The 12,773-nt window shown below is 31.1% G+C and overlaps 2 protein-coding genes and 1 long non-coding RNA gene across 4 annotated transcripts in view; 2 read left to right on the plus strand and 1 right to left on the minus strand.

Moving 5' to 3' along the window:
- The window catches only part of LOC127717716 (Krueppel-like factor 6), a 177,913-nt gene that overhangs the window by 65,453 nt on the left and 99,687 nt on the right, over positions 1 to 12,773 (minus strand). The window contains exon 3 of one of the 2 annotated variants that reach the window (XM_052223487.1): positions 4,863 to 5,619. The exons of the other annotated variant lie outside the window; for it this stretch is intronic. Within the exon in view, the coding sequence (XP_052079447.1) occupies positions 5,432 to 5,619 (188 nt within the window). The 3' untranslated portion in view covers positions 4,863 to 5,431. Of the gene's footprint in view, positions 1 to 4,862; positions 5,620 to 12,773 lie in introns of those variants that run through there. 2 annotated transcript variants of the gene reach the window in all.
- LOC127717715 (uncharacterized) overlaps positions 1 to 12,773 on the plus strand; it is a 66,677-nt gene that overhangs the window by 22,439 nt on the left and 31,465 nt on the right. The gene's annotated exons all lie outside the window — the stretch shown is intronic.
- On the plus strand, positions 1,654 to 2,751 carry LOC127717727 (uncharacterized). Its single transcript, XR_007989320.1, has 2 exons — positions 1,654 to 2,243; positions 2,281 to 2,751. It is a non-coding gene; the product is annotated as an uncharacterized LOC127717727 (long non-coding RNA).

A 12,773-nucleotide genomic window follows, 5' to 3' on the forward strand; every position in this document is an offset into this window, starting at 1 on the left:
AATCTGATTAATTTCATTTTGAATAATGTAACCTTTAATAATCAACCTCATACAAATATCTAATGAAAGTTTTAATATAAAAAAGTATAGAGAATTTAAGATATTTTGCATTCAAAACATTATATTTATTACTATATCAAAAATGCTTATTCAACCAAATTTAAAATTACCCTATATTTTGCACAAAGAAAGACAACTCCAAATTTATCTTACATTTATTGTAAACCAACTTATTTTCACAGATAATTTTTTCGCCCAAAGCCTTTTATAGAAGACTTGCTGGTGGTTTATTTACAAGATTTTCTTACTCTACTGATGTATTCATTGGACAGAAGATCCAAGTTAGACACATCCATGACCCTCTATAATTATGTTTCTTTTTACACAAGAAAGTCCCTTAAATAAATTGTGAAAATAATTGTTTACAAAAAAAAGTTACAAAAAAAGTTATGTTTACATCAACTTATATGCTTACATTAAATCATAATGTATATGTAATTTTAAACTACAAGTAAATCAAAGACTTTTAAAAACCATAAACATGAGTAATTTCGCCTTTCACCAGGTTTCAATTCATAAGAATCTAATCTTTCATGTTCTGGCAGAAAATAATACACCCCTTTTTCTAATCATATCATTTGGAATGATAAATACACTTTCCCACTAAAAGATATTTAAATAATTTTCCGTTTGAAGGTACAAATTTATAATCACCTACTTTCCAATATATGTGTAATGAACAACTTTGCAAATAATGCTGATATTGAATATGTAACCATGGTAACAGTATCTTATTTATGACATAATCCTTTTGATTCAACTTTTAAAGTCTGTAATCTAGACACAAATTTGTTTTGAAATTTGTGAAATCTACAAATGTTGTCAATGTTCTTTTAATTTTAACACATGAATATGTTGCATATAGTTTGTATTGCCAGTGAAATAATGCGGTTTAGTAGATTGGTTAGCACCTTCAACAAATGGTTCGGTTGACTGATTCATTATTGTGGCTAGAATATTCAAGTGTTCATATGAGACAATACCAACTGGCCATTTGAAAATCTATTGTATTCTGGGAAATATTTTCAAAAGTATACATCAAAACGTTCTGATTGGTTAAAAACCGTCCTAAACAATGGAAATTCAACCAATGATGTGACATTATTTTAATTTAGAACAATAAAATTACCCATAGATTAAGAAACAACTAATCAAACAAAAACAATGTGAAAGAAAAAATCCTCATATAACATTCTGAAACCTTCTAATTAGTTTCAATTAATTAACATGATTAAGCTGTTGCAAAAAAACAAAAAATACCCATAATATTTAGAAATGCTGCATGCATGGCTTTTTAAAGTTTCTACTTTTTTACTGGAAAATCTACATCAAACTACTTAAGGCAAGACAATATATTAATATATAAAAACATATAATAAAATACATAGTATCACAGACTATCAATGCATAATGAATGAAAAATTGCCACATACAAATTAGAGTTACTTCCCTTACACCACAGTTTGTTAAAAAGGTAAAATAACCGGTATGTCCTTGCTAAACTTCCCTTTAAGTTCAACACATTTTAAAAAAGTTGAAGGATGTAATTGGTTAGCTCTTTAACAGTTAGCACATTGCTTGACAACAAATTATGAATAACACTCAGAAAGTCAGAGAGGGGTATTCTGAAAGTTTAGAAATGCCAACAGCTTCAACAAGTATGAACAAATAAGTAAAATTGAAGTAAGGATTATTTTAGCATATCCAATGTTAACATCCTTCTACTATAGCGAAAATACTAAAGGATATGGTCTGCAAGGAATATCTGGTATTTGAATGTTCTGGTATCTGTTCATGAAAAACTACAAATCAGAGTATGGTTTTTTTTATATAATGTTAAAATCATAATACTTCAGCTTTGGTTTGTCAGATCTTGTGATTTGTGATTTGATCATTTGCACCTAATCAAAAATTATCCTTCACAAGCCCACTCCCAAAATAAAATGTATCTTGAACATATTTGGTGGAGTTGAAATATTAACATTAAAAAAATCGAAATTTATGTGTTTTTGAAATTTTTGTAATGAGCCAACTTTTAATATAGCCAATCATTCAATTCCTTCCGAGCCCAGGTATATGGTCCATCCTTCTAAGTCCTTCAGAGCCCAGGGATATGGTCCATCCTTCTAAGTCCTTCAGAGCCCAGGGATATGGTCCATCCTTCTAAGTCCTTAAGAGCCCAGGTATATGGTCCATCCTTCTAAGTCCTTCAGAGCCCAGGGATATTGTCCAATCCTTCTAAGTCCTTCAGAGTCAGGAATATGGTCCCATCCTTCTAAGTCAATACAGAGCCCAGGGATATGGTCCATCCTTCTAAGTCAATACAGAGCCCAGGGATATGGTCCATCCTTCTAAGTCAATACAGAGCCCAAGGAACACCTTTTAAAGCAATTTTGCTGACATCAGCAAATTTTTCATTTAAAGAATGAGAAATCAATTTTAATAATACATTATTAATATACCAATACAATCTCATATTACTTTTTCATTATTGATACTTCACGTATTTGCCATCAAGTATAAAATAAATCATTTATTGGTTGTTTACTAATTAAATCGTGACAAAATTAATATTTCCAAATAAAACCAGATGAGAGTTTGATTTGCAAATGATACAACTGTCCACTATTTTAGGTCAAAGGTCAAGAGAGTGAATATCCTACATGTCACAATACCTGGACTGTATCAGTATCCAGGTATTTATTAGTGAAATTGTTGTGTTTCAATATCAACATTTAAAGAGCTCAGAGATTTAATCAGCATCAAAAAGCTATAATGAAAAGAAATTACTTTATCATAGTATGTTGATTTAAATGTACTCTCATCATTACAATAGGTTTCTTATAAATATTAAGTGCTAAGCTTTTTCTTTTAGTATCTATGTATATTGTTTTATACTTCAGGGTAATATTCCATTTAATGATTGTGAGAGGGTAGGAAGGGAATTTCTATTTTTGTACATGGGTCATGGTTCATTGGTCATGGTTCATGGTTCAGGGGTCATTTATGGTTTTATGTTCATTTGATGTTTGCAAAATTACCCAAACAAGGTATGTTGGTTGTACGGGTCTTTGGGAGTCCCTTCTTGCCCTTTTTACAACCATTTCAATGGAACACCCCTTATAATTTCAGTTCACAGTTCACTATCTTTCTGCTTGAAATGATTACCAGTAACTCTGTATTGGAAATATTAAATCAGTATTTTCAAAATATAAAATAAATTAAATTGATACAATGCCACAAGACCACAAGCTTGAGATGGTAAATTGACCTCTAGATCAATTTTTATTTTTTTCCTTTCATTTTTTGGTTTCATCTCATGACCTTTTATTCATATTAAGTTGACCTAGAATAAGGGAGATAACTCTTAAGAATCATTGTATGTTTGTTTGAACCATTTTCATCAATACATTCTTCTAAGCAAAACAGATTATTTTAATTCTTTTTCATATGAGTGCTTAAAAAGCACCAATGAAACTGGCTTCAACAAACACATTAATGATCTGAAGGGTTATATACCTTATCCTTAAGTCTATATTTACTCAAACTAATTTTTTCATATGACATAATTAATGCACTATTGGTGATAAAGCACAGATAAAACAAAATATCACAACATAGAATAAATTACAATGTTTATTAAAGGGGAGACAACCATGTTCATATACTTTTAGATCAATCCGATGAAAACCAGGATTATTGACAGTTTATCATACATTTTAATATTAAAGGTGTGTTAATTAAATTAAATCGTGCCCCACTTGTGTCCAGTATATCTAAACTTAATTTGTTTTTGGTTAATTTTAACTACTCTCTGGCTGTACAAGTTAGGGATCTATAGGATTAGATTTGGTTAAGTCCCTTTCCCCAATCCTTATGACGGAAAAATTTGTGTGTCTTTTGAATTAACTCTTTTAATTTTTGACTGCTTAATCCCTTCTCTTTTTTTTAAATTTATAGAAGTCAATATTACCAGTAAAAGTTTAGCTGAATAGTAATTTTACATAGATATCTTTATAGCACTGTTTAAATTACTGTATATGAAAAATTACTGTAAAACACAAATACCAAAAACATAACATTAACCATAATACAATATAACAGGAAAATTTACAATAAAAATCTGAATATTTAATTCTCATACACATTGAGGGATTTCAAAACAATTCATTTTTCTTTTTGATTATAATATATAACACCTATGCATTTGTATCATTTTGATGCATAACTCTGAATGCACTAGATGTTACACCAACAGTGAATTATCTCCCTTTTAATCAGTTCATCAACAAAAAGGGGAGATAATCCCTTTCCTGGAGCTTTTCTTCCCATGGTTATGTATGCAGTAAATATGTTATTCCCCTAGGTTCTAAAAAGATGTCTTATATACAGTAATATAGCACTTTTAAGAGAAAAATCATCTGATTTCCGTCTACCTATTGATTTCAATGCATATAAATTACCTTGACCCCATAATCTTCCCATCACATAACACAGAAAAGAAGATTTTAACATATAATATGTATAATGTCATCAATAATCTGACAAAATTAAACTTTAAGCTTGATCGTAAGAAACAAATCGGTCTAAGGTCTTTAGTTCATTTTATCTTCAACTAGTACATAAAGTCAAGGGCAGATAATCTAGGTCAAATTTCTACAGAAACATTCAAAGCAATACAAAAGGTTTCCTTTGGCATGAATGAAAATTGAAAATTAACCTTGAAGGAAAAGTAATTTAACATTGACATGACTGAAGAGTCTAAAATAAAATCATATTTTTTTCTGAATAAATTCCAAAGGCATATCTAGCTGGTTTTTGTAACATGTTTGTAATAAAAATGTACATATATAATCTGGTAATGACACGTGAGAACATGTGACACGAAAATATTTGTCGCAGACTTAATTCTAATTAGTGTTGAAAAAATGAAAAATTGTCTATATTTATACATAGTTATTTCCCATAATTTAAGTAATTAAAGGATGGTTGGATAGAGGCAAAAATTCCAATAAATTAGGTTTTGTTCATAAGAACTAATATACGTGTACAGAAATTCAGTTAATACAAGTTGCATTGTTAAAGTATAAGTAAAAATGTAATCATAACAAGGTTAACTGCATCCTTATAACGTTAAATAGTACATTTGTTTTGACTGAAAAGCACTAAATGATTCGTTTGATCTTGATTGGCTGATATTCTAAACATCTCGGCATTCTGTTTTCTATGACGATATAATGCGTAGAGACTAACACAGATCATTATTCCTCACTAGAATTTGATTCTAGAATATGAGATACATTTTTTCTCGATATATTATGTGGTCATGATTAAGTTTGAGATTTCTTAAAACTCCTAGCTGACCCTGATGCTATAAGTCTGACGTTTGGTGTCTTTTCATATGTAATGCTAAATGATCTGAACGTGAAAAGCATCTATCACAAACTTTACATCGGAATGGTTTTGCACCCGTGTGTTTTCTATAATGTCTCGTCAGTTCATCTGATCGTGCAAATCTCCACTCACATCCTTCCCACGTACATTTGTATGGTTTTTCCCCTGCAAAAAATAAAACACAGAAAAAAATTAACTATATATATCATATATTGGTTTATTTTTCGTGTCATGTTTTGCTTTGTGCTGTAGAAAGTAAAACAAAAATTTCACTAAGTCAATTTTTCAGTGTCACGGCCTTCGCATTCAAACGCACAATAAATGTGCGCAGATCATATTTTTTAGTATAAAATCTGCCACAAACATGGTGAAATATTTCCACTGGAAGGAGATAAATGTGTATTTGTTCATAATCACAAAGGTTCAATGTTCGAAGGTCTCACTGTGACTTTAAAGAACAGTAATTGATGGCTATTTTTTTGTTTTTTTCAAGCGGGTGTAGTGGTTTTGTGTCATGAATCGATACACCATCACCTTTCACAATATTTTGATGTCTTTTCCTGACTGTTACTTCAACATGTATATTGCTGATAAGTTACTCTACAGTTCAGTTGTTTAAATACAGATCTTTAAAAGCTATATATTGTTAAGTTAATTTTTTCTTACTACAATAATTCAAGATTTTGACACCCACAAACAAAATTGTTTGTTATATTTCAAGTGCAAAAGACATAGTGGTGTTGCACCTCACTAATTATTTATTTTAAACCTAAAACTTATTTTAATAACCTACCTGTATGTGTCCGAAGATGTGCTTTTAAATGAGAACTTTTTGTGTAAACTTTTTTACACCCATTATATGGGCATTTGTGATTTCGTCTACGCATGTCGGGACTAACATCTGTACGAATTTTGCCATTTAAAGCTACTGGGGGTCTTTGCTGAAGTGGTTGAGCAGTGTAAGGGCGAGGTCGTCCATTGGCAGGGGCGTAGCTACCCGGAGGCACGGCAGCACGTGCATCCACGTCGTTTTCACACAAAAAAAAAGAGAAAAAAAGAAAAAAAAACAGAGAGAAAGAGGGGGACAAAGTTAACATATACAGGAATTGGTCTTTCTATGTATGCATTTTAAAAACAGCACAAAGAATAAAAGCAAGAGGAATACACATGCAGCGAAATTTTTAATCATGTAAGATATGTATGTGTACCATAAATACATACAACTGGTGTAAACTTTTTATATTATTGGCATTGTTTAGAAAATACCAGCTACATAGTTGTCGGTACCACCACCATAACGTAGACTCGCTTTGAGTGCAAAAAAAAAACATAATCCCTTTCGGGTTAACAAAAAAACTTGCAAATTATTATTTTCCGCTTTGCCCCATAGCACACATCGTACTAGAACGAAGACTCTTCAACTCGTATCTATCCAGGAATAATGACTGTTACCTTGTGAACTAGTTCAAAATTGACCAAGTATGTAGGTCTTGACAACACGAATAGTTCATTTTCACATCACGTCAACGTATTCTTGACCTGGTGTGCATCTAATATTTGCTACCGGACATTAATAACAATTCAATCAATCAATAGTTTCCGTATACTAGCAGATGAGAAGTTGGAACTGCTGTTATTATAAAAAAAAAGTACATATTTTCCAGTACATGTATTACGTTTTCATCTATTTAACAAAAAAACATCTTGTATATAGATTCGATAATTGGAAGTCGTTTCTATATGGACCGGCTATACGAATGGTTGATTGTTAAAGCATTTAAATAAATTGTTAATTTTAACTCGTTTTACTGGACTATTTGGTCATTCAATTTTATAATGAATTTTCTGTCCGAGTCGGACACTAAACTGCTGATTCTTGTTCGAAAGATACACCAAACTTTTAATACACGTATCTTCACTGTTATCATCTAGATATTGTCATACAACTGGTCGAATGCATATGTATTTGTTAATTAGCTGGATAATGAAAAAGATCGTGATCAAAGTACCATTCCCTATGAAAAAGTTCATTAATTTCAACTTCGACAATTCCTAACTGCGTAAAATTAGAAATTCATATCCCTCTGTCTTGTAGAGTTTACCCACAAAATTTTTAAACATCTAAATACATATATGTTAAGCAAAATATTGGAGAATGTGTCCACCAAGTATTTGGTATCCAATGATGTTTATGCTAAAATATTCCTTACTACGTAAAATTCGAAATTCACATCCCTCTCTTGTAGAGTTTACCCACAAAATTTTTAAACATCTAAATACATATGTTTAGCAAAATATATGAGAATGTGTCCACCAAGTATTTGGTATCCATGATGTTTTTCTAACAGAAACTCAACATATAGTATTGTGTTTATGTTTATTGTTTGTTTTTTTAAATCTACTTTGCTCAATACAAATACTAGCATATGGAACAATTCATCTCCGTGATTTTAAAAACTTTCACGGCGTACAAATACGCAAACGACAATGTTTAGTCTTCATTCGACTCGAAGTCAAACAAATAGTTGACAAAAAAAACACAACAAAAATGTCCAAGTTTTATTACGGTTGTGATAATGTTTTGAAACACTATATATGCGGAGCTTACGGGGGGCTTCGCTCCCCTGGACCCCTACCAGGGCAAAAGCCCTGGACATACTGGGGGCCCCCAGAACCCTCGCCCTTTAGTTTGTGATTCCACTTCATTTAGAAGGTAGCTACGCCCCTGATTGGCCCCACTGGGACTTGTGATATAATATCGCTGATGTCGCATCATTTCTGCTTGAGGTATTCGCACTGCCACTGTCGTTGTGCGGCCTGGTTGAGCAACAAGTCTTAGAGCAAATGGGTCATTAGATTTAGGAATAATAGGAGATAATGGCGGGTCACTATGGTTACTGTCCCATGACACACCACTTGATGCAGAACTAAAACTATGTAAACTAATTCTATCCGAACAAGGGTCATTTAGATTTAAATGTGCTAACTGCTGAAGTCTCTCTTCCGTTTCTGTTTCATTGCCGTCTTCATCATCATCATCGTTCTCATCATCTGATCCTTCATAATCATCTAAATCGGCTAAATGATGAAATTCACCATTTTCGTCCTTCATTTCTAATCGGATACCATCAGGTTCGGTATACTTTGAATCACAATTTACACAATCGTCCCATGGGTTTGTGTCTGATATTTTTTTGTAAGAAGTTAATTTTGGTTCACTTTTTAAATATCTTTCCATTTCCAAACAATTCTGAAAGAAAATGATAATAAATGAAATTATTCTATTCATACTAAAAAATATTGTGGATTCATTATTATTCGTTGCATACCAATTTCAGTGGATTTCGTCGGTACATGTGAACCACAAATTTAAATGTACAACAAATTATAAATTTTTCTATGAGGTTGTATGCAGATTTTGACACAAACCACAAACCAAATTTCCACGAAAATTCAAGTTTTCCACAATCCACGAAAATTGGTATCCATGGAAATAAATGAGTCATCAGTAGTTAAAAATTCCCTACTTTTTATTTGTATCTAAATTTTATAGAAAAAAAGTATCTTTTAATAATCTTGTAGTACAGAGTATTAGTAAGTAAATAGTTTATTATAGTGTCACAATCTAATATACATGACAATACATGTACATATACAGGATAATACTAAATTTGATAAGATTGAAAATGCATTGTTTACATAAGAACGCAACCATCAAATAATATACTACCAATGACCATGCAACTATATTATACTCTCATGATTAATACATAAAGCATGTCATCACTTACACAAAAAATGTTACAAATTGATCCAGAGAGATAAGTCATTTATATTTAAGTTGAAGATACAAATATTTTCTACGTTAGCACGAAATAAATCAATGGTAATATGGCATTCCATTGAGAATTTTTTTATGAATAAAATATTCACAGCAAATTATGTATGATCTACAAGACCTTTCAGTATAGTTTTGTGTACATTAGGCACTTAACTAAATGTGGGAACTTATCTGGAATGTTTCGAGTCAACATCCACATAATCATTTAGTGAAATGTTGATCAGTTGAAGAATGGTTACAAACTATCAAAGATTTTTGGTCTGTGTTTAATAGAAATACAAAAATGTGGTATGAGTGCCAATGAGACAACTATCAATCCAAGTCACAATGTGTAAAAAGTAAACAATTATAAGTCAAAGTACAGCCTTCAACACAGACCCTTTGCCTCACACCGAACTGCAAGCTATAAAGGGCCCAAAAATGACTAGTGTAAAACAATTCAAAAATGAAAACCAACGGTCTTATCTATATAAAAAAAGAGAAACGTTAAAGCCATTTTCAGCACACTTTGTTATATAATTATGGAGCCAGTTTTAATGGTGAGGGATGCAGGAGTTGCCATAGAGAACCACTGACTTTCTACACTGACAATCCCACTTTTATGCCTTCAGAGTCAAATACACCTTGTGGAAGGGAGGTTAGAACTCGCGTTACCTGCATAAATGAATGATACATCATAAACCTTGTTCTGCTATTAAACTTCATGTGTAATCAAAGATGCATTTTTTGTTTTCTTAAGTAAATGACAATTGTCACAAAGGCAAAATAAAATACATGTAGTTTGGAAAAAACCCAATTGTAAAGTTTGATGTGTATGACAAGTACTGTTTACATTTTGAATGGTTACATGCAGTTAGGTTTCTTCTGTAAATTGTTTTATATTTGTCATTTCAGGGCCTTTTATAGTTAACTATGCAGTATGGGTTCTGCCTATTGTTGAAGGCTGTATGGTGACCTATAGTTGTTAATTTCTACTTCATTTGGTCTCTAATGGAGAGTTGTCTCATTGACAATCATGCAACGTCTTCTTATTTTTATATATATTAGAATTAAGATGGGGGAACACTTGAAGTGCGCCTCCCTAAAAGATGAAAAAAATGTTATATAGGTAAAATTACAGCCAATTTTATGTCAAAATAAGATCTTCTGACTCTCGATTCTCTGGAGCACACCTCCATGACATCAAATCCTGGATTTACCCCTGATTTTGGCACTTATAAAATACTCTATACAAAAATTTTTTTCTGCGTAGAGGTAATAAAACTGTGATTTCATTTTCATTTTAATAATATCTTTATATATATAAGATATTATATACTAGTAAATATCATATCTACAGTAAAAAATCTACTTTGTAACATGAATGTGGACCAAAATGACATCATTAAATATCCACAAAACTTATATTAAACCATTGATTACTCAGATACATAAGTGTACCGTTTCAAGTCTTTACAATAGATTTTTTTTCAGCAGGTTGTATATTATGCCTGAAACTTTGAAGCAGGTAGATTAACGAGCAGTCATTCTGATAATTACAAAAATGTCCTCTTCTTACAAAAGTATACTGCTTTAGATCCATCAGATTAATGAATCTAAACTTCTTCACATCTTTCAAATATTTCATTAAGGAAAAGGTATTAAAGATTCAAATCAGGAACACTGAGGATTTAAATTCTCAAATTTTCTTTTTCATCCTTTTTGCATTTAGAGATGACAATCAATACATTAATTAGTGAGAGAAATCAACCTGCAGCAAACCATAAGTATTAATGCTAGATGTATGTTACATATACATATATATTGCATTGAACATCCACCCAACATCTCTATATATATATATATAAAAGAAAGAGCTGCTAAAAACTTTCTGAGGAACATTTGTGCTGCAATCAAAGCTTTTCAACAAATCAATATAAAGTATAAAGGTTCAATCGGTTCCTAGCCAATTTCAGTGAGCTTAATAAATAAATACGCTCAAAACTTCAAAGTTTGGAAAGACAAACCCGAAATTACATGCATCATTACACTATTCATGCCCCCAATTGTAATTCAATGTATAACGGAAGTAGGTCTTAGACAGGTACTTAAATCACTCACACGGTACAACTCATCATTGTCAAGCTGCAGACCAAATAAAAAGTCATTCTGTTCAGCAGTACTGGAGATATGAGTGACGAAAATATTAAGTTCATTCAACATGGTATGGTCAAACAAGAAGTAAGTGTCTGATAGATTTGAAAAGTGATCACACATTACAACTCATCATTGTCAGTCTGCTGACCAAATATGGAGTCATTCTGTTTAGTCAGTACTGGAGAAATTAATGACAAAAATATCTATTAAGATCAGAGTTAAGTTCATTCGACATATTGAAAAATTCTAAGTATCCACAAACAGTCTGAAGGTGTCTTACAGATCTGAAAAGATCTCACATTACAATTTAACACCATCACCGCTACTGAACATGCTGAAGTCATCCAATTCATAAGTACCTGAGAAACTTTGAAGAAAATATTTGTTGAATGACAGACAAACAGACAGATAAATGAAAAGGTGGATAGACAGACAGACAGACAAGTTGAATGCAATGTAGACTTCTTCCTAGAGTGATGGTATTACCCTAATTAAGGTTAAGGGACTTTACAACCATAGTTTCATTAGAATTACATTTTAATTTATAAACTGAAAATTTACAAATTCTAAAAATGATTTACTTAAATCATTTGAAATATTCAGCCTCATCTTTACAGATATATTTAATATGCATTAAATTTCATACATGTAGGATGCCTTTTACATGCAGTTGCATCATAGTATTATTATAAATTCAAAAAATCTTCAAAGTTTAATATGCTCATGTACAACTATATTAAATACAATGACAGTTATTTAAATATTCATCTGAAAGAATAAATTACTATTATTACATAACAAGGAATTTCATTATGATGTATAAGAATTTATTTTAATAGTTAATTTCTATTCATGCGACTTCTAAATGACATATCAAAATTGGTGAGATTGCTTATCTCACTTATAAATGCTATTCATATATATATATAGATTCCTTGGTAAAGCATCTAGATGAGTCTGGCCTGGACTCAACATTTTTGGCTGGAACTCTAGAAAGAGACAGGTATAAAACTTTATATATAGAAAGAGACCAAAGGCTTTGTAAGAAATGTACTCTAAATCTGGTTGAAGATGAACAACATTTTATTATTAGTTGTCCAGCATACAAAGATGATAGGGAGATATTTTTCAAGGAGATAAACAGTATTTGTCCTAATTTTTCATATCTCTCAAATGAGGCAAAATATTTTTGGTTATTTACTAATGAAAATTTGTCTGTACTTAAATATTTAAGGAACTATATTATTACATGTCTAGATGTTAGACGAAATGTAAATTAATGTATGTTGTAACAATGATAATTGTAATGATTTTATGGTTCTGGTCCTGCCTGGAATTAAAT

Source organism: Mytilus californianus, unplaced genomic scaffold (genome assembly GCF_021869535.1).
Source record: "Mytilus californianus isolate M0D057914Y unplaced genomic scaffold, xbMytCali1.0.p SCAF_10, whole genome shotgun sequence".
In the NCBI taxonomy this organism is placed as follows: domain Eukaryota; kingdom Metazoa; phylum Mollusca; class Bivalvia; order Mytilida; family Mytilidae; genus Mytilus; species Mytilus californianus.